This window comes from Rana temporaria, chromosome 12, assembly GCF_905171775.1.
Source record: "Rana temporaria chromosome 12, aRanTem1.1, whole genome shotgun sequence".
NCBI classification, from domain to species: Eukaryota; Metazoa; Chordata; class Amphibia; order Anura; family Ranidae; genus Rana; species Rana temporaria.
Genome location: NC_053500.1, coordinates 25,874,316 through 25,897,333, shown reverse-complemented (window position 1 = coordinate 25,897,333; position 23,018 = coordinate 25,874,316). Strand labels below are relative to the sequence as shown.

Below are 23,018 nucleotides of genomic sequence, written 5' to 3'. Positions count from 1 at the left end.
GACAGAGGCGCCAGCCAATGGCAATGCCAGTGTGAGCTAAGCCTTACTGCATTAGGGCTAGTTTTCACTTGATTCAAAACAAGGCTTCGGACAGGCTTTGTTAAAGCTCTCTGAACGCTGTCGAAGCTCCGGTCACTAAATAAAATGGTTAGCTTACAGTCCTGTTTACACCTTGCTTTTGCTTGGTGCTTTGGTGGGGGCTTCCATGAGGCTTTGGTGGGGCTTCCATGAGGCTTTGGTGGGGCTTCTATGAGGCTTTGGTGGGGCTTCTATGAGGCTTTGGTGAGGCTTCCATGAGGCTTTGGTGGGGCTTCCATGAGGCTTTGGTGGGGCTTCCATGAGGCTTTGGTGGGGCTTCCATGAGGCTTTGGTGGGGCTTCCATGAGGCTTTGGTGGGGCTTCCATGAGGCTTTGGTGGGGCTTCCTTGAGGCTTTGGTGGGGCTTCCATGAGGCTTTGGTGGGGCTTCCTTGAGGCTTTGGTGGGGCTTCCATGAGGCTTCGATGAGGCTTTGGTGGGGCTTTTAGTGGGCCTTCAAGCAAGCTTTGCCATAGATTTCTATGGAGGCTTTGAAGACGCTATGAAGCACCACTAAAGCTACTTTTTGAAGCGAAGCCAAAGCAAGGTGTAAACAGGACTGTGAGCTAACAATTTTATTTAGTGACAGGGGCCCAGATTCTTGTACACTGGACGTATCTCTGCGGCGGCGTAACGTATCCGATTTACGTTACGCCGCCGCAAGTTTTTCAGGCAAGTGCTTTATTCACAAAGCACTTGCCTGTAAAGTTGCGGCGGCGTAGCGTAAATCACCCGGCGGAATTCAAATTTGTCGGGTAGGGGGCGTGTATCATTTAAATGAAGCGCGTCCCCGCGCCGAACAAACTGCGCATGCGCCGTCCGTCAAATATCCCAGTGTGCATTGCTCCAAATGACGTCGCAAGGACGTCATTGGTTTCGACGTGAAACGACGTCCAGCCCCATTCACGGACGACTTACGCAAACGACGTAACTTTTTAAAATTTTGACGCGGGAACGACGGCCATACTTAACATTGGCTGCGCCTCATATAGCAGGGGCAACTTTACGCCGGGAAAAGCCTAACGTAAACGTTGTAACTTTACTGCGTCGGTCGCGCGTACGTTCGGGAATTCGCGTATCTAGCTAATTTGCATACTCGACGCGGAATTCGACGGAAGCGCCACCTAGCGGGCAAAAAAAAATTGCAGTTTAGATCCGACGGCGTAAGAGACTTACGCCTGTCAGATCTAATGGATATCTATGCGTAACTGATTCTAAGAATCAGTCGCATAGATACGACGGCTCAGATTAGGACTTACGACGGCGTACATGGCGCTGCACCGTCTGATAGGGGAGGTTATAATCCATCTCCACTCCATCCAAAGCCAAAAAGTTTTGCCTTTAGTTATATTTTATTTCTATTCCTATAACTGGAGGGGGTGTCCTTTGTGATAACAGGTGCCCCTCTTTCCCATCTCAGGAAGTATGGCTCTGCTTAGGACACCCCTCCTCCCACCAAGCATGTAGCCAGTGAATATGATGCTTATGGTAATTCCAGGTGTGCAAGCAGCAAAGCTAGGATAAAGATGACAGTCCTGCAGTCTGCACCTTCACATACAGCCTAGCCATGTCCTCCCCTGTATGTGTCTAATGACAGGTTCCCTTTACCTTCATTCTCTGCTCATCCATAGAGCACCATGACCTGCAGTACTCCATCATCAACACCGTGCAATATCCCCGGCGCCCAGCAGGTGTCGCCCTGCCTCGCTCAGCTCTCATTATGGCCTCTCTATCCCGGCTTCCGCCTTTTCTATCGCACTGCTCAGGGAAAGATGGCGGAGCCAGAGGAGAAGAAGTCGGTGTGCAGTTTTATGTTTAAGAAGACCAACCGGAAATTCGCCGGGCGCAAACGGAGAGAGGAGGACCGGGGTGAGCGGGGGCTGCCGGCCCGTGCGAAGCATTGTGGGAACTTAAAGGGGAGCTCCTTTTAAAGGGATATGATGAACTGAGGATGGTGTAACGCTGTGTGTTAAAGTGGAGGTTCACCCTAAAAGTACAACAGTTAGGACATTTCATTTTGGCATTTTTTTTTTGTTGCTCCGTACTTACCTTTATATCCGGATTTTGTCCAGGGCTTCCGCGTTCTGACGACTCCGGGACTTGGCGTTCTTATCCTTCCGTTCGATGATTGACGGCTTGTGAAACAGGTGACCTGTCGCACAATGCGCGTCACCAGATTTCCGATAATACCCAAGCTAAGAGTCGGCACTATACGGCGCCTGCGCCCGCCGTGTAGAGCTGACTGCGCAGACTCGCAGCTCGGCTCTTTCCCGACGTCTGGTGATGCGCGTTATGCGACAGGTCACCTGTTTCACAAGACGTCAATCATCGAACGGAAGGATAGGAACCCGGAAGCCCTGGACAACATCAGGATATAAAGGTATGTACCGAAAAAAAAAAAAAAATGCTGAAATGTATTGTCCTCAATATGCTGGATCTGCTAGATGCAATTTAAAAAAATGTTTTTTTTTGGGTGAACCCCCGCTTTAAGTAAATGCATCCTTTGTCCACAGGTGTAAGGCTAATGATATATGTGTGGCTTCACCTGGAGAGTATGGATTTTAGTGGCTCTGGGGCCAGTTAGGGGAGGGTAGGAGACAGGGTGGATATGGTCGCCCGCAGCCGACTCCTGTAACTGCGCCCGCAGCGGGGTCCTGTGACTGCCCCCCGGGGTCGACCGCAGCCGGGTCCTGTGACTTTCCTGGGGTCATCGGCTCCTGTGACTTCGCTGGGGTTGCCCCGCGGCCGACTCCTGTGACTGCGCCTGGAGCTGGCTCCGGTGACTGCCCCGGGGTCGCCCGTAGTGGGTTCCTGTGATTGTCCCCGGGGTCCTGTGATAGCCCCGGGGTCGCCCGCAGCCGGGTCCTGTGATAGCCCCGGGGTCGCCCGCAGCCGGGTCCTGTGATAGCCCCGGGGTCGCCCGCAGCCGGGTCCTGTGATAGCCCCGGGGTCGCCCGCAGCCGGGTCCTGTGATAGCCCCGGGGTCGCCCGCAGCCGGGTCCTGTGATAGCCCCGGGGTCGCCCGCAGCCGGGTCCTGTGACTGCCATGCTCAGCCCATCTTGATTTTATACCAAGAATATAACAGGAAGTCCCCATCCTGCCGCAAAACACGCCACATTTGTGATTGAAAGAAGACAAGAGAAGGGAGGGGTGGTGGAGCTCCTTTCCATTCCAAGCTATGGGGCTGTGTGTTTCTATTGATACAGTGTGGGGAGACACAACTCTAGTCCCTGCATACAAGAGGTAGAGCTGCACGATTTAATCGCGGAGAGAATCGCGATTTCGATTCTCCCGGCGGGATGACCCACGATTCTTCTGTTTTCACCGCTGGTTCCACGTAACCAGCGTGGAACGCAAATGGCGCCGATATCAAAACCGACGTCAGCAGCCTGCGCCGCTGGATATATGCCTGAGCTTCAAGTCTCACAGTTCTGTACAACAGTAGTTTGTATCCATGCGCCACCCAGTGGTTGCCGGCGGTACTGCTTCTGATGTATTAAAGGGTCACTAAAGGAAAAACTTTTTTTAGCTGAAATGACTGTTTACAGGGCATAGAGACATAATAGTTAACTGATTCCTTTTAAAAATGATTAAAAATTGATAAAAAAACAATCATATCATGTGCCTGCAGTGTAGTTTCGTTTTTGCATGTTGTTTTCTGGTTCTCTGATGTACAGAGAGCCACTAGAGGGCAGTCAGCCAATAGAGAGCAGTGATACTTTGTCTAAAACTCCTCAGCACCAATCCAGTTTCGTTTTACACACAATAATCACATTAGTGACCACCGTGAGAAATCTCCCAGCACTGTGGTTATCAGGAAACAGGCAACCAGCAAGTGTCCAGAACAGAGAGGATTTACAGCAACATGAAAGCAAAAACGAACAATGAGGACATGAAACCAGGACTGCAGTAAGGTAAAGGAAGCTATTTAGCTAAAAAAAAAAATTCCTTTAGTGACTCTTTAAACCTTCTCACAGTTCTGTACAACTGTGTGTATCCATGCGCCACCCAATGGTTGCTGGTAGTACTGCTTCTGATGTATAAAAAAAAATAAAAAAAGAGACCAGTGATATGTGTCTAATGTTAAAGATCATATAACTCCTATGAAAAAAGCAGAATCAAAGCTTGATTCTGCTTTTTTCATAGGAGTTATATGGTCTTTAACATTATAGACATATCACTGGTCTCTTTTTTTATATATTCATATTTTTCAGATAAATCACAGGTTTATTTTTTTTTTTTTTTGGGGGGGGGGGGTTCTGGCATACATTTTTTGAGAATCGTGATCTTTAGTCTAAGCAAAAGAATCGTGATTCTCATTTTGACCAGAATCGTGCAGCTCTAACAAGAGGACTCCATGGGATGCTGCAAGAGAAATGAGCCACCCTGAAAGCCCAGGGCAGTCCTGGTAGCTCACTGGAACATGGGCAAGGATTGAAACATAAAGAAGCCGTATTCTCAGTGATTGAGGAAGAAGACATTTTTAATAAAGGACTTGTCGAAAGCTGTCTCTTGTTTTTTTTTTTGGGTGAATGGGTAAGGGTACAATGTACTCCATACTCATTCACATGGGGGGGGGGGGGCTTCCAGATTTTGATAAGCCCCCATGTTGAGGGCATGTGGCCCGGTGTGCACTTACCCCTCCCCCTTCCTGGGCTGCATGGTCATATAAGGATCTGGTATGGATTTTGGTCTGGGGGTTCCCCTCAAAATCCTTTGGTTTGGTGCGCTCTTTTTTTTTTTTTTTTATTATTCTTAAGCCGGCGACCTTCTCTCCTCCATTAAATTTTTATACATTTTTTTTAACATTCAGCTGTCAGTGGGGAACCTCACTGACAGCTAAAGACTGATCGGTTGCTAAGGACATGGCGGCCGGTTTCCAGGCCTGCTCCTTAGCAACCAGCTTTATTAATAAATGTATTGCACAAAAAAAAAGGATCAAGGAAAAATCAGTTATTAAAACACAAAAAGCACTGCAGAAATGCTCAAAAGCAACATGCATAGATATAAATGGAGCCTAAATCAGCTTCTGACATTACAAACTGAACTGAGGGTTTAATATGACTTCCTTTCCATGGAGGAATCCAGAGGCCTCCATTACTGATCTGTGGAAATGCTCTTGGCTGACCCTCTGCCTTCCATCCCTCCACACTCCCTGATCTGGAAGAAGTACAGAGATCTGGGGAAGCTGAAGTAATGTCTGAGGTCCTCGTCTGCATAGTTGTTCTTGGTTAGGGAGCATGGCGGCCGCCGGCCAGGCAGATAGCATTTTCAGAATGAGTTGGCAGGAAATGTTTCTCAGCTCCTATATGTGATGAAGTGTTGGAGGATCAGTGTGTGCCGGGCTGGGGTCACTCCCTGATAAGTCATGTTGTTGTCTCCGCAGAGAGCAGTGAAGATGACGAGGGCGCTTCTGTGGTCAGGAGGAAGAAGAGAGAGATTCTCAACCCCATGGTGCAGAGGGTAAGTTTTCAGAGGTTGGTCACATGACTGATACATGAGAGCTGGTCTTAAGACGGCACCTGAGTAGCTCCTCCCACTTCTTACAGGAAACGCTGCTACATTCATCTTTAACCACTTAAGCCCCGGACCTTTAGGCAGCTAAAGGACCCGGCCAGTTTTTGCGATTCGGCACTGCGTCGCTTTAACTGACAATTGCGCGGTCTTTGTGATGTGGCTCCCAAACAAAATTGGCGTCCTTTTTTTCCCACAAATGGAGCTTTCTTTTGGTGGTATTTAATCACCTCTGCGGTTTTTATTTTTAAATAGAGCGACAATTTTGAAAAAAATTCAATATTTTTTACTTTTTTTCTATAATAAATATCCCCAAAAATATATAAAACATTATTATTTTTTTTCCTCAGTTTAGGCCGATACGTATTCTTCTACCTCTTTTTGGTAAAAAAAAATCGCAATAAGCGTTTATCAATTGGTTTGCGCAAAATTTATAGCGTTTACAAAAAAGGGGATAGTTTTATTGCATTTTTATTAATGATTTTAATTTTTTGGACTACTAATGGCGACCGGCGATTTTTTTTTCGTGACTGCGACATTATGGCGGACAATTTTGACAAATTTTTGGGACCATTTAAAATGCATTGTTTACTGTGAAAATGACAGTTGCAGTTTGGGAGTTAACCACAAGGGGGCACTGATGGGGTTATGTATGACCTCATATGTGTTTCTAACTGTAGGGGGGTGTGGCTGTAGGTGTGACGTCATCGATTGTGGTTCATTATATTTACACACAGCTCTCCCCGTTCTTCAGCTCCGGGGACCGATCGCGGGACTCCAGCGGAGATCGGGTCCGCGAGTCCCGCGGCCACGGAGCTTCGAACCGGGTCGCGTGCACGCGCCCGTGGCCCCACGGCTGGGCTTAAAGAGCCACGTACGTGGATGTGCCATTCTGCCGATGTATATCAGCGTGAAGGGGTCCTTAAGTGGTTAAATGCAGTCTCCTCCCCACAGATCCTCAGATTTTAGTGTTTCTTGTGACATGAAAGGAACTGGAGGGAGGCTATGCTCTTATCTGGCCTTATCTGAGAAAGTGGCCCCTTATATGGCTTTGGTAGTACTGGCTCCGCTTTGTTCATGACTGTTTGGGTGCACATGGGACCCCTAAGCATCCCCTCTTTATGGGCAGGGGTGACTCCACAGATTTTCTTCCCCTATTCTCGGGGAGAGTCACGGCGGCGTGTTTTTTTTTTTTTTTGTTTGTTTTTTGCGGTGGCACTCGCCACCCCTCCTCTGTTTGCTATACTTGGGAGGGGAGGCAGTGCCATTGCATGCTGCAGAAGGGCATGCCTGTATAACGTGTCGGCACAGGGGCTTGTAGTAATCGGGATGGGATAGTGTGTGAAAGGGGGACAAGGCTGGAAGACATTTTAGAGATGGGGGACAAAGCTTTGTCTTAACAGAAGGAGCCTAAACAAGGACCTTCATGGCAGGGTCAGCAGGTATTCAGTGAATAATTCCGCAGATTTTGAAACCTTGAAAATTACTTTGTGAATTACACCTATTTGTCAGAGTTTTGTGGTTGGGTTTCCATCTAATATTAGACCAGTTTGCATTTTCCAAAGGAGATGAAGGTAGCAAAGAGGCGCGTTCCTTATAGGAACCTATGAGATACTTAGCTTGGGAATAGTAGATGGTTTTGCTTGCTTTGGGCAACAAAACAGAAAATTGTATCAAATACTTACCATCATTTTACGTTTTCCTGGTGCCAATCCATGACGGCATACATGTGTTGTTATGCTGCCATGTTGGCACCAGGAAAACAGAAATTTGGATCAAATTCTTACTGTAATTTTTCCTTTCCTGGTGCCAATGGCGGCATACGTGGTGTTATGCTGCCATGTTGGCACCAGGAAAACCAAGAATTATATCAAATACTTACTGTCATTTTCCTGGTGCCAATCTATGGCAGCACATGTGGCAGTATGCTGCCATGTTGGGACAAGGAAAACTGAAAATTGTATCAAATACTTACCATCATTTTATGTTTTCCTGGTGCCAATCCATGATGGCATACATGTGTTGGTATGCTGCCATGTTGGCACCAGGAAAACAGAAATTTGGATCAAATTCTTACCGTAATTTTTCCTTTCCTGGTGGCATACGTGGTATTATGCTGCCATGTTGGCACCAGGAAAACAGAAATTTGGATCAAATTCTTACCGTAATTTTTCCTTTCCTGGTGCCAATGGCAGCATACGTGGTATTATGCTGCCATGTTGGCACCAGGAAAACCGAGAATTATATCAAATACTTACTGTCATTTTCCTGGTGCCAATCTATGGCAGCACATGTGGCAGTATGCTGCCATGTTAGGGACAAGGAAAACTGAAAATTGTATCGAATGTGAATAATTTTTCTACTACTACATGTATGTTGCCATGTCGGTGCCAGGAAATAGTGTTTTTCCTAAAAGATTCCCCATAATGGTAATATAAGGGACAAGTGTCAGGACTGTGTCTATGTGACGCTTTATTATTTTCTGAAACTTGTGTGATCTTTCAGACAAAGCAAAGCACCAAGGAGGAAGCTGACCACAAAGCGAGCAGCAGTGAGGAGGAAGAGAAGGTCAACACCAAGTCCATAACCGTGTCCTATAAATCTACAAGATCAGCGGTGAGTCTCTTGTCACTTTGATATCCTCACCCCACTTTATATCAAGTACATGTGCTGTGGTAATATATACTCTGTCTGAAAGTAATTCTTGGTGTTACATATTTTCATTGTTCTGCTTTTTTATGCCAGTGTTTAATTTCCCAGGGGGGGGTTCCCTATGGTTCTATTCCTTCTGTAGTTGGAGAGTTGGGGCTTATGAAAGAATTCATAATTGATATTATTTACCTAGCTACAGGTCTGTGATCTGACACACCTGTAAGGCTGGCCATAGACGGTTCCAATCTCAGTCAATTCAGCAGGAACCGGCCCGAGATTTGAACTATATATGGGAAGACTGTATTACCAAGTTAAACGATTGATCAGCTTGGGTACAACCAGCCTGCCGGATTTCACATGCAGTTATCGCTAGCGGCTGGTATAATTACTGTCTTCCAGCCGGGACGCTTCCCCCGCCAGGAGAATACAATGGCTTGGCGGCAGGAATTCACATGTCAACACTGACTGTGATTGCAGGAAAGAAATTTGCTCAGTGAATTGGTTTAAAGTGGTTCTAAAGACTTTTTTCTTTATTCTAATCCATTCTATGCGTTAAGATTAAAAACCTTCAGTGTGCAGCAGCCCCCCTAATACTTGAGCCCCCATCTTGATCCATGAGGAGAGAGAGGGGGTGGGGTGGGGCTGAGCCATGGCTCTGTGTCTGAATGGACACACAGAGCAGCGGATTGGCTTGGGTGCCCTCAGAGCATGTTGCTTGCTGTGGGGGCACTCGGCAAGAGGGAGGGGCCAGGAACGCTGACGAGGGACCCAAGAAGAGAAAAAAAACACTGCACGGAGCAGGTAAGAGCCGGTTCACACAGGGGTCACCTGGGATCCGACTTGAAGTTGCCCCAGGTCGTGTGGTTGAGAAAATTAATGGAAGTGAATGGAGCCGTCTCAATACACACTACTGAAGTCGCTCTGACTTCAGAAAAGGTTCCTGTACTACTTCAATCCGACTTCTAGGCAACTTGTACCCATTGATTTCAATGGAAGTTACCTCAGAAGTCTGATCACTGTCTTAACTGAAGCAACTTTCCAGGAAGATGACATACATTTCTCAGGCAAACCCCTCCCTCCCACAGAGCTGATTGTTTGATTGGCCACTGGAAAGCCTCCTGTCCTGGAGGCCACTTGAAGTTGCCTTGTACTGACCTGGAGGCGACTTGACGTTGCCTTGTACGTTGCCTTGTACGTTGCCTGATGATTCGTACTCAAGTCGTGTCCAAGTTGCCTCCCAAAGTCGTGCTGGAAGTCGTGTTGCCCCTGTGTGAACCGGCTCTTAGTATTAAAATGTTTGTTATTTTTAAAGAAAAAGAAAAAAACAAGACTTTAATATCACTTTAAGGCTCATTACAATCTGACTGTACAATCGTCCTTCAACTAAAACCATGTAGTATGAGGACCTACATAGACTATCCAATCCATTTATATCTATTTTGATGGATCTAAAGGAGTTTGTACAATCTGATTGCAATGTGTGTGGAGAGCTTAATAATTTAGTGGAACATGATTTTTTTACGACTTAAGAACCTATAATTTTAATGGGAGCGAGATTAATGAGGTTTTTGAGGCTGTTTATAAGGATAAAAAATAGTCGCTAGTTTAAAAAACATTATTTCTCTTGCTATTCACCAATTTAAAAACACATACTTGGTTTCATGATTTGTGTTGGAAAACATGACATGGTCGAACTCTTCTGTGACATGCAGGGGGTCTAATATGTGTGATGTTTATTGCTTTCTCAGAAACCTGTAGGGCCTGATGATATGGGGGCCACAGCCACATACGAGCTGGATACAGAGAAGGAAAAAGATGCCCAGGCAATATTTGAGAGGAGCCAGAAAGTACAAGAGGTGAGAGAGAATGTTTCAGAATGATTTTGATATCTAGTTTCTTAGAGCTGCACGATTCTGAATAAAATGGCAATCGCGATCTTTTTAGGACATCAAACAAGATGAACAATAAAATAAGACATAATACACTTTGCTTCAATCAAATTTAATGAAAAATAATGTAATGTGTAAAGAAGAAAAAAAATACTATTAAAGCGGAGGTTCACCGTAAATTATATATTTTTTTTAAAAGCCAGCAGCTAAAAATACTGCAGCTGCTGACTTTTAAAAAATGGACACTTACCTGTCCAGGTCGCGCCCGACGTTGGCAGCCGAAGCCGAGCTACCGCTCAGCTCTCGGCTTCCCCCGCCACCATCCTCGTGAGGGAATCGGGAAGTGAAGCGCTGCGGCTTCACTACCCGGTTCCCTACTGCGCATGCTCGAGTCACGCTGCGCCATCCTCATTGGTTCCATTTGTTTCCCAGAACACGAACACTGGTGATGCGAAGGGGTGGGGAGTCTATACCCAGAAGTGGTGCAAATACCTGTTTTATACAGGTATCTGCACCCCCCCCCCCCCCCGAAAGGTGCCAAATGTGACATTGGAGGGGGGGGGGGGGTTCCGAAAAGCGGAGGTTCACTTTTGGGTGAACCTCCGCTTTAAGTAATATTGGGGTCTTTTTTATAGTACTCACCGATACCAATTACCTATACCTACTGCAACTTTTTTGTTTATACTTCAGCTGTCCGCAATGGTACAAAGCAATGAAAAGTTATTTTACAAATTTAAATGCATTTCTTATTTGCTTTTGCCTTTTTTTTTCAATAGGAAACGTGTAAAAATATTAACCACTTCCAGACCTGCACACGACGATGTACGTCCTCTTTTTAAAGATGGATATCTCGGTAACGGCAGCAGCTGCTGCCTCCCGCCGCTCTCCCGCGCCCTCTGCCGCTTACCGGAGCCGTCGGTAGTGGCGGAGGAGATCGGGTGCGTTCGGCTGCTGACTGGGGACGAGACTGAAGGAAACATCTCCTTCGCCCGTCCCCATAGCTCTGCTGGGCGGAAGTGACGTCAAAACGTCAGTCCCGCCCAGCCTCTTAAAGAAACATTTTTTTTTTTTTTTTTTTCTTGCATTTTAGTCTAATTATGAGATCTGAGGTCTTTTTGACCCCAGATCTCATATTTAAGAGGACCTGCCACGCCTTTTTCTATTACAAGGGATGTTTACATTCCTTATAATAGGAATAAAAGTGATCAAATTATTTTTTTTTCAGTGTAAAAAGTAATAAAATAAATCAAAATAAATAAGAAAACAAAAAAAAAATTTTTTTAAAGCGCCCCGTCCCGACGAGCTCGCGCGCAGAAGCGAACGCATACGTGAGTAGCGCCCGCATATGAAAACGGTGTTCAAATCACACAAGTGAGGTATCGCCGCGATCGTTAGAGCAATAATTCTAGCCCTAGAGCTACTCTGTAGCTCAAAAAATGCAACCTATAGAATTTTTTAAACGTCGCCTATCGAGATTTTTAAGGGTAAAAGTTTGACGCCATGCCACGAGCGGGCGCAATTTTTAAGCGTGACATGTTGGGTATCATTTTACTCGGCGTAACATTATCTTTCACAATATATAAAAAATTGGGCCAAATTTATTGCTGTCTTATTTTTTAATTCAAAAAAGGGAATTTTTTCCCAAAAAAATGCACTTGTAAGACCGCTGCGCAAATACGGTGTGACAAAAAGTATTGCAATGACCACCATTTTATTCTCTAGGGTGTTAGAAAAAAAAATATATAATGTTTGGGGGTTTTAAGTAATTTTCTAGCAAAAAAAAATGTTTTAGCCTAGGTTCACACTGCTGCGAATTCAAAATCGCGGTAAAATGCGTGATTTTACCGCGATTTCGCGGCTGCGATTTTGCCGCGATTTCGGCCGCAATTTAATGTAAATCGCGGCCCAAATCGCAAAAAGTAGTACAGGAACTACTTTTTGAAATCGCAGATGCGGCGTCGCACTGATTAGGACAGTGCCATTGCCGACAATTGCCTGCGATTTGACATGTCAAATCGCATCTCAAATCGTTCCAAAACGTACCCAGTGTGAACCAGGGCTGAGTCTCGTAAACACCGACTCTGAAAAACAGGCCCGGGGCTAAAGTGGTTAATAAACATTGGGGCTGCTTTTTTTAAAAAAAATTGTTTTACAGCTGTGAGCCTGGAAACCTTGAATCTGAATCTTGAAAATGCTGTATTAAGATCGTGTGGGGGGGATCGCTCTTTTAACGATTAATTGTGCAGCTCTAGTTTGTATTCTTATTTTAAAAAGTAGTTTAGACCCGTTGACGTTTGTAATTTCCTGTATTGATGATGCTGCCTACAACATCCACAGTATGACATACATAGACAATGGAGATTATTCTTTTCTCCAATGAGAGTCCAGCATAGTCTCCTTACCATCACCATACTGGCCTACATATGAGAAGGTCTGTTTGGGGGAAACTAGTTCATCTATCTACTCATTTTGGACTGTGAAAGGAAACCATTGTGCTTGTATTGGGGGTCCTTGCTGATTAGGGGTGTAACGGATCGTCACCGATCCGTGATCCGAACGGGCCACACCGTTCGGATCGGCACACCCCGCGATCCGCGGAGCGCTCCGGAGCCTAGGCCTAGGAAAGTCCCCGGCTTCGGCCTAGCTCCGGAGCGGCGGCCAGTCTGCTTGCCAGAGCCCAGCGTGACACGCCTCCCCGCCTCCCCGGGGAGGCGTGTCACGCTGTGCACTGGGCTCTAGAAAGCTGAATGGGAATGTTAGCAGTGAAGCACTGGTGTGAGAGGAGGGGGGGGAAAGGGGGAAAAAAGAGCACAATAGCAATTCACAGGGGTGGATTAAAGAGGAAGCAGGTGAGGCTGTTTGGGACTTAAAGTACAATCTTGATGTTTTTAAAGCAAAAAAAAAAAAAAAATATATGTGTGTGTATATATATATATATATATATATATATATATATATATATATATATATATATATATATATTGCTGTAAAAACATCAAGATTGTACTTTAAGTCCCAAACAGCCTCACCTGCTTCCTCTTTAATCCACCCCTGTGAATTGCTATTGTGCTCTTTTTTCGGATCAGCAAAAAAAAAAAAAGTTCCTTTTTTTTAATTGGTCCAAAAATATATATATATATATATATATATATATATATATATATATATATATATATATATATATATATATATATATATATATATATATATATATATATATATATATATATATATATGAAAAAACGGACCCTTTTTTTTTTTTTTTTGCTGATCCGAAAATGATCCGATCCGTGACTCCTGATCCGAGGATCGATCCGATCCGTGAGTTTTTTGATCCGTTGCACCCCTATTGCTGATCCCTTTTTCTCACTTCAAGCCCACTAGGATCTGTCTTAATTGAAAGCTACAGATCTATGTCTGTCATGAATTGACTTGGCTCCTGTTACCCGGGTGCCATGTAATCGCCTATTCTTTGGGTCACATGATGCTGCTCAGCAATTGAAAGAAAGATTACATTTCTTTATTTTTACATATAAATTAAATAATAATTGAATTTTGTAATGCTGACACAAACACTGTTGACTTATGTGATTTGTGAATTTCTCTTACCCTGATAGGAACTAAAAGGACAAGAAGACGACAAGCTCTATCGTGGAATACACAATTATAAGAAGTTTGTAAAACCTAAAGACACATCAATGGGAAATGCTTCCTCTGGTATGGTGAGGTATGCCGGCCAGTCACTGATCACATGCTGATTGTCCTTGTAACATTTGCTTAACCATTTTGCGGTTGTGTGACACTCTACCCAAATAGAGCTTTCTTTTGGTGGTATTTGATCACCTCTGCGATTGTTTGTTTATTTTTTTGCTCAATAGACAAAAAAAATTCCAATAAGCACATATTGATTTGCTCAAAAGTTATAGCGTGTACAAACTATGTGATATTTGTATTTGTTATTTTTACTAGTAATAGTTGGCAATCAGCGACTTTTATAGCTGGACTGCGATATTGCGGTGGATAAATCGGACACCTGACACTTTTTGGGGACCAGTGACACTAATAGTGATCAGTGCTAAAAAAAAAAAAAAAATGCTCTGTTGCTGAACCAATGAGTAAAAGACGATCCGCAACTCTATACTTGCTCTTCAATCCTTTCAAATTAATTTAAAACTCCATAAAAAAAAAGTAGGTACAGCAGATGTTAACGCGTTTTGGCCATAATGGCCTTGTTCACAACAATTGAAGAACATGTATGGAGTTGCGGATCATCTTTTACTGATTGTTGTGTTGGCAGCTGAGCGACTGCTTTTCCTGTACCTGACAGCTCAGGAGAACATTCACTTGATTTGGGGTAGTGGCACCTTTTTTCTTTTTACTGTACTAATGACACTGGCAGGGAAGGGGGGTTAACATTGGGGGCGATCAAAGGGTTAAATGTATGACTAAATTGTGCTTGCTAACTGGGGGGGGGGTTTGACTTGCAGAAATACAGGATCACTACCTTCCCCTCTGACAGAACAACAATCTGCCTTGTTTATATAGGCAGATTGTCATTCTGCCTCTGTACTGTTTATTTGACGTGAACATTGAGTCTGCGGTACCCATCGATGGGCTTACGCTGTGTATAATCACAGCTGGAGCGGGTCGCCAACATGTGCCCTAGATCCGGAAGTATCGGATCACGCACTAGGTATGTGATCTGATGCAGAGTGGCCACTATGCTACAGTAAATGTACGTGGGGCGGTTGCTAAGCGGTGAAAGCAGAATTAATCTCTAAAAATGTAAACAAAAAATGCTAGGAGGTAGAGATTTGAGAAAAGGGGCATAGAATGTCTTCTGCCAAGAAACCTTTTACACAGCCCCCCCCTAGCAATCCTTCTTTTCTGTGTACACTGTACAGCACATGTGTCCATGCAGTGTACACTTCTGGCCCATTTCTAGGATCTGTAAGAATGTAGCTGGGGTTGGTGCAACTTCTGTAGACATGTGTAGGATTCGCATAATCAGTGGCCACCCAATATTTTGTATAGGGTGGGGAAGGGTTAGAGCTGTGTGTCTGTTGGGGAGATTTGTCTTCACTTTAAGTCTCTTTAAGCATATGTGAGTCCAAAACTGTGTCCTAATCTATAAATTATAATGAACTTGCATAACCTTTTATGCCAGGAAGATGTTGGATCTTGTCTATAAATCTAATGCAGAGGGCATGTCTGTTGTCTACACCGGCTAACCAGCTCCCTGATTTAGGATAGATAACTAGACTCCATATGTAGGATAACTTTTATCTATAACAGTGTTATTCCCTTCTTTCTTTTAATATCAAAAATACTGTCAGTATTAATTGCATTATTATGGTGTCTTAAATTCAGGAAAGGTCCAATCAGAGCTCCCGAACATCTTCGAGCTACCGTGCGATGGGACTATCAGCCTGATATCTGTAAAGATTACAAGGAGACTGGGTTTTGTGGGTTTGGAGGTAAGCCAATGACATTTAATTTTAATTTCTCAAAGGGATTTTGCTTTGTAATAGGCTCTCTTTAATTTGTTCCCGACCAAGCTATAGCCAAAAGACAGCTACAGCGCGGTCATCCAGTTCTTGGAGGGTGTCTACGGACTCACTCCCAGCCTGCACTCTCACAGGATTATGTTCTTCTGAGCAGGTCCCCTGAACAATATTCGGGGTCACACTAGGCATATACCATACTTGGTCGATGTCCCTAGAAGTAGATACAGCTATTCCAGTGATCTCCACTTACTTCCATGTCCTGTGCTAAGTGACTGGCCTTCTGCATTCTGAACACAGGGGGTCGGCCACTCCTCACAGGCACCATTTTAGCCTCATACTTATGGGCCACAAATTGGGCAGCTGGTTCAATAGAAACTGGCCGAACGTCCGGCTTCTAACGAAGGAGCATGACCAATAAAAGTCTGCCGATCGGCATTTGATCAGTGTTCTCAGCTGACCAGTGTGTTATGGGAAGGCGGGGGGGGGGGTGCCCCCCCTGTCAGAACACAATAGCTCAGCAGTACTTGGCTCCTCCCAAGCGCTTCAGATTTATTTATTTTTTCTGAATGAAAAAAAAACTGATCGTGTGTACCAGGCTTTAGAGATGGCTTTGCATTTTCTGATTGAACAAGGTCTTCCTTCTATGGAACTTGTGATTGGCTGCTAAGGGAACCCAGTACTGTCACACAGGTCCTCATCACTGTAATGTCTAGGTCATGGATTATACACCTGGCCTACTCTCCTTCCTCTATAGGCCAACAGATTGGCATGTCGCATAGCTGCAAGGGCTGACATTAGGCCCTGTGCTGATGACATCTGAGACAATTCAGAATTCATTGACATTTGCATTCAACTTACAGTTGACTTTGTTTTGACCTGCTTAATGTGGGTTTTGCATTCCAATAGACTTGAATGCTAAACTCCACTGATACAAACTTAATCCCTTCAACACCAGTCCTTAATGTGAACATTTTGCATTTTGCTGCATGGGCAAAGCACAGGTTAATTATAAGGCCATGAAGACAGGAGAAGATTCCATCATGATTTATTAGAACTGACATTAGACGTGGGTGTGACTATGAAATCGTTCTTCCTATCTCTTGCCTTCTTAGGTTAACTGCACTTTATACTTACCAATGTTCTTCATGTTTCTTTCAGACAGCTGTAAGTTCCTGCATGACCGTTCAGATTACAAACATGGCTGGCAGTTGGAGCGAGAGCTGGAAGAGGGCCGATATGGAGCTAATGGTGAGATATACATGTTTAGGTGTGACAGGTGTGTCTTCGCAGAAGGATATGACATAGATACCACATCTTTGTTTTTGCACTGAAGCCAACAGCTGAGACTCGTTGGCTGGCTCAGCCTTACACAGAAGATAGAAATCAGAGGATGGTTACCATTTATTGACGTTTTTTTGCATGTATACTCTTCAGGATCCTTTAGTAATATCTGCTTCTGCCTGCATTTTAAAGGGGATCCCCAGTGGCAACACCTTATTTTTTAGTTTCTAATGACAGAGCTGACTAGGTCTTGAAACTTAACGTGTTGGCCTTTATTTTCTGTGGCTGCTAATATTTATGTCATTGTTCCAAACCATGGGGTTATGGTGTACATGTGTCTAACGCAATGTGCCATTATTACTAACCCATAAAGCACAGGATAGAAAGCCTTTATAGGGATCCAAACCTTAGCTATGTTGAGGTGAAAAAATAGGATTTTTGTACTCACCGTAAAATCCATTTCTCTTCCGTTCATAGACGGACACAGCCTTCATTGACCTTAGGGTTATGCTTCTTCCTACCAGGAGATTTAAACTCTCCTGGTAGGAAGAAGTATAACCCTAATGTCAATGAAGGCTGTGTCAGTCTATGAACGGAAAAGAAATGGCTGTTTTTTTTTTTTTTTCTGGAAACAGAAATGTGTTAAAGTGATTTTAAAGTCTTCTTTTTTTTTTTTCCTATAAAAATAACAAATGTTATACTTGCCTGCTCTGTTGCAGTGGATTTGCTTAGAGCCGGATACTTCTTTTCTTGGGTCCCTCCCCCCTCCCTCCTGTTCAGGGCCCCCACAGCAGGCAGCTTGCTATGGGAGCACCCCAGCCGAGTCAGTTCCCTGTGTCCATTCAGACACTGAGTCCGCCCCCTCTCTCTCCTGATTGGCTCCCACTGCTGTCAAAGTCAACTAGCCAATGTAGCCACGGCTGGGGAGGCTGCTGTACACAGAAGGCTTATCTTAATGCATATATAACTCCTTTAACTATTCTGTCTTTACTAGTTTCCCTATTGGATGGTAGGGAGAAAAGCACTTTTTACAGAATGCAATGTCACTAAATCAGCAATGATGAAGTTATTTACATCCTACCGTTCTCTTATCTTGTACTGCTCAGATGAAGAGAATTATGAAGTGAGCAGCGATGAGGAAGACCTTCCCTTTAAATGTTTTATATGCAGACACTCCTTCAAGAACCCGATTGTAACCAAGTAAGTAACCCTCGATATAGTGAACACCAGGAATACAACCACCGCCTGTGCCATTCTGTGTATAGCATCAGTGTGGCACTTATGTGCCAGGCCATAATGCATGTAGATGTAGGAAGAAATATTCAATGTTTTTTCTTTTAGAAATCATGCACAACTTAAAGCGGTTCTCCACCCTAAAGTGAAGTTGCGCTGATCGGCACCCTCCCCCCTCCGGTGTCACATTTGACACCTTTCAGGGGGGAGGGGGGTGCAGATACCTGTCTAAAGACAGGTATTTGCACCCACTTCCGGCCCGGCATTCACGGGCAAAAGACGGGCATTGAGTCACATCCCGTCGCCCCCCCCCCCCGTTGTGTGCTGGGAACACTCGGCTCCCAGCACACAGCGGGAGGCAATCGGCGGGAGCAGCGCGTTTCGCGCATGCGCCGCAGGGAACCGGGCAGTGAAGCCGGAGCGCTTCACTTCCTGGTTCCCTCAGCATGGATGGAGGGGGGAGCAGCAGGGTGACGAGCGATCGCTCGTCCTCTGCTGCGGACGCCGCTGGACTCCAGGACAGGTAAGTGTCCTAATATTAAAAGTCAGCAGCTGCAGTATTTGTAGCTGCTGGCTTTTAATATTTATTTTTGGCGGAACATCCGCTTTTAAAGCTGAACTTCAGGCACGCAGATAGACACACAAGATACATGTTTACATGCCGAAGGATTTATATTTCTGCCCATCCAGTCCTGAGATTTACTCTGCACAGCCCTGTCTGGCAGGGGAGGAGACCTGGTCTTTGTATACCTGCAGGAGCAGAAATAGAATTGTTTATCCATTACAGACAAGGAAACTGCCATCTTGGCCTCTTTGATCTGCAGTTGCCATAGTGAGCCATTTGATGGCATGACAGTATGGTTGAGAACACGAGCGGCTGTGGCAGTTCTCATCACGGTATGCCTTGAATATAACCACTTCAAATAACACAGGCTATATCCCCCTCTTGGAGCCTGTGACTGGACAGCGAAAAGAGAATCCTCAGACTGATGTGCTCCTCTCTGTGTCATTCTGATATCTACAGTACATCTGGCAAGTATTCACAGGGCTTCACTTTTTTCACATTTTGTTACATTTTAACAGCCTTATTTAAAAATTTGATACATTTTCCCTCCAAAATTATACAAACTATTCCCCTTATTGACAACATGGAAGAAGTTTGTTTAAGAACTGTGGGACCTTCTATCGTTTTTTTTTTTTTTCTTTATTTTTTGGTGGACCTCCACTTTAAGTGTATTAATTAGTGTCTTTTAAAGCGGGAGTTTACCCTCTAACCTTAGATTGATGCTCGTTTTGTGAAGGGGAATCGGGTAGTTTTTTTTAAAAAACGAAGCAGTACTTACCGTTTTAGAGAGCGATCTTCTCCGCCGCTTCCGGGTATGGGTCTTCGGGACTGGGCGTTCCTATTTGATTGACAGTCTTCCGACAGGCTTCTGACGGTCGCATACATCGCGTCACGAGTAGCCGAAAGAAGCCGAACGTCGGTGCGGCTCTATATGGCGCCTGCGCACCGACGTTCGGCTACTTTCGGAAAATTGTGACGCAATGTATGCGACCGTCGGAAGCCTGTCAATCAAATAGGAATGCCCAGTCCCGCAGCCCATACCCGGAAGCAGCGGAGAAGATCGCTCTCTAAAACGGTAAGTACTGCTTCATTTTTTTTAAAAAACTACCCGATTCCCCTTGACAAAATGAGCATTTACATTTCCGGGTGAACCTCCACTTTAATATCTGCCTGGAGTTCAACTTTAAACACTTGGTTTACTCATTGCACATGTATTTTTCTACTGCTGGAAGGCAGACAAATCTTGGATTCCAATAATAAGCAATGATTTCTCCTCTTAGGTGTAAACACTATTTCTGTGAAACCTGTGCCCTGCAACATTATCGGAAATCCCAACGTTGCTACGTGTGCAACACACAAACAAATGGTGTTTTTAACCCTGCTAAAGGTACGTATTGTATTCTGTGTCCAGGCTACAACCAGCTGAGAGATGGATGGTGGCTTTCGGCCAAAAATGCTGAAAGTAAATCACATTAGTTGTGAGGATGTTTCTGTGTATTACAATGCCTGTCTGGGCAAAAAAAAAAAACGAGCATTATACCTTTTCCCCGTTTTTATAATCCGTAAAACAGTTTAGTTTCTGGCACGTGCCGGAAATGTAACACTCTCATTAGTTGTGTGCTCAACCAAACTATGAAACCATCCAATGGCTGGTGTCATAACTGATCACATGTGCAGCATCATGGCAGTTGTAGAATAAACAGGGGCAAAGATGGCAGCTTCCATGGAAAGCGATGGGAGGGTCTACTTACACTTTTAACCACTTCTCTACTTTGGGTGTTTTTCAGATTTGGCGTTTACAAGACTAAAACATTTTTATTTGCTAGAAAATTACTTAAAACCCACAAACATTATATATATTTTTTTTTCTAATACCCTAGAGAATAAAATGGCGATCATTGCAATACTTTTTGTCACACCATATTTGCGCAGCGGTCCTACAAGCGCACTTTTTTTGGAAAAAAATCACTTTTTTGAATTAAAAAATAAGACAGCAATAAATTTGGCCCAATGTTTTTATATATTGTGAAAGATAATGTTACGCCGAGTAAAATGGTACCCAACATGCCACGCTTACGAATTGCGCCCGCTCGTGGCATGGCGTCAAACTTTTACCCTTAAAAATCTCGATAGGCGACGTTTAAAAAATTCTATAGGTTGCATTTTTTGAGTTACAGAGTAGGCCTAGGGCTATAATTATTGCTCTCGCTCTAACGATTGCGGCGATACCTCACTTGTGTCGTTTGAACACAGTTTTCATATGCGGGCGCTACTCACGTATGCGTTCGCTTCTGCGCACGAGCTCGTCGGGACGGGGCGCTTTAAAAAACATTTTTTTTTTTTTTCTTATTTATTTTTATTTATTTTATTATTTTTTACACTGGGAAAAAAAATAAAAAATAAATGATCACTTTTATTCCTATTACAAGGAATGTAAACATCCCTTGTAATAGAAAAAAGCATGACAGGTCCTCTTAAATATGAGATCTGGGGTCAAAAAGACCTCAGATCTTATATTTAGACTAAAATGAGAAAAAAAAAAAAAAATTGGAAAATGTCATTTTTTCAAATGACAAAAAAAAAAAATGTTTCTTTAAGAGGCTGGGCGGGACTGACGTTTTGACGTCACTTCCGCCCAGCCGAGCTATGGGGACGGGCGAAGGAGATTTTTCCTTCAGTCTCGTCCCCGCTCAGCTCCCGAACGGTCCCGATCTCCTCCGCCGCTACCGACGGCTCCGGTAAGCGGCGGAGAGCGGCGGGAGGCCCCTCTCCCGCCACCGATAACGGCGATCTCGCGGCGCATCCGCCGCGGAGACCGCCGTTATCGTTACCAGAACCGCTGACAGTAAAGATACATACCTCGGTTGTGGCAGCAGCTGCTGCCGTTACCGAGATATGTATCTTTAAAGTTAGGCCGTATATAGTCGTACAGCGGTCTGGAAGTGGTAAGCTCCTTTCACACGTGTGCGACCTAAAAGTTGCACAATTTTGCCGTGACTGATTTGGAGCAATGCCTGTGTAATCTTAAGGTCTATGGACCTCAAGTCCCATCAAAGTCGGAAAAAAAGTAGTGCAGGGACTACTCTGAAGTCCATTTTCACTTCTTTTGCTTAAAAAAAAATAAAAAATCAAGGACCTATCATGCTGTATTATTATAGGAAGGGAGGTTTAGCAATAAAAGTAATCAAAAAAATGTTTTATTAAAGGGACAGTGTAAAAATAAGAAAAATGTAATAAAAGAATAAAAACATTTTTTTAAAAGCTGGTGAACGCATACGTAGGTCACGCCCACATATGTAAATAGTGTTTGCACCATATGTGAGGTATCGCCGCAAACGTGTAAGCAAGAGCAATAGTTCTAGCCAAGACCTTTAAGTCTAAACTGGTAACCTGTAGAAATGTTTAAAGCGTTGGCTATGGAGATTTTTAAGTACCGTAGTTTGGCGACATTCCACGAGCGCACGCAATTTAAAGCATGACATGTTAGATATCTATTTACTCTGCATAACATGTTTTATAAAATAATCAGGGGGAACAGTGTTTTTGTAAATTCATTAAAGTGCATTTTCACCCCAAAAACAGGCCTAAAAAAAACATGGAACATAAAATTGCAACAACCTCCATTTTATTTTCTAGGGTCTCTGCTTTAAAAAAAAAAAAAAAGCAGAAAAATATTGTTTTTTTACTTGTAAACAAGTGTCAGAAAAAGGCCTGGTCAGCAAGTGAATACATTGTAAAACATGTAATCGCCCTTAGTGTGTAATCAATTAATCTGTGAATCTTTACATGATCGTATGGAATTGCTAGGTACAGTGTATGCGCTAATTTATTTTTTTCTCCAGAATTGATTGTAAAGATGGAGAAGCACAAGGCTGAACATGGTGAAAGTGATTCGCCTGAAGAAGAGGAGGGATAACACTGCTGCCATTTCCTGACTCAATATATTTTTATTTTTTATTTAATGAATAAAAACTTTTTAGATATAAATTGTTTCTCTGAATTTTTATTGGAGGATGAAATTTTGGATTACACTATAGGTAGGGTGTTAATGTGTAAAAGCAATAAGCCTTTTTAGAGGTGCTTTTCTTTTCAGGCAATGGGTATATTTTAAAGCTAGACTCCAGGCAAGCCGTTGGCTATACAGATACAGTGGGTATGGAAAGTATTCAGACCCCCTTACATTTTTCACTCTGTTATATTGCAGCCATTTGCTAAAATCTTTAAGTTCATTTTTTTCCTCATTAATGTACACACAGCATCCCATATTGACAGAATTGTTGAAATTTTTGCAGATTTATT

General features: G+C 43.9%; 1 protein-coding gene across 1 annotated transcript; it reads left to right on the top strand.

The window, feature by feature from the left end:
* Window positions 1-1,699: 1,699 nt before the first annotated feature.
* Window positions 1,700-22,706, top strand: RNF113A (ring finger protein 113A). The gene is made up of 10 exons (XM_040329806.1): window positions 1,700-1,946; window positions 5,465-5,541; window positions 8,098-8,208; window positions 9,993-10,100; window positions 13,751-13,860; window positions 15,504-15,610; window positions 16,799-16,888; window positions 18,028-18,121; window positions 20,000-20,106; window positions 22,562-22,706. The coding sequence occupies exons 1-10, from the start codon at window positions 1,715-1,717 to the stop codon at window positions 22,633-22,635; spliced, it is 1,110 nt and encodes a 369-aa protein (XP_040185740.1). The 5' UTR covers window positions 1,700-1,714; the 3' UTR covers window positions 22,636-22,706.
* Window positions 22,707-23,018: the final 312 nt, after the last annotated feature.

Excerpts from the sequence above, each read along its gene's own strand:
- RNF113A (XM_040329806.1), top strand. The coding sequence starts at position 1,715 with ATGACCTGCAGTACTCCATCATCAACACCGTGCAATATCCCCGGCGCC. Across the intron at positions 1,947-5,464 it reads ACGGAGAGAGGAGGACCGGG|AGAGCAGTGAAGATGACGAG; the intron begins GTGAGCGGGGGC and ends TTGTCTCCGCAG. Across the intron at positions 20,107-22,561 it reads TGTTTTTAACCCTGCTAAAG|AATTGATTGTAAAGATGGAG; the intron begins GTACGTATTGTA and ends TTTTTTCTCCAG.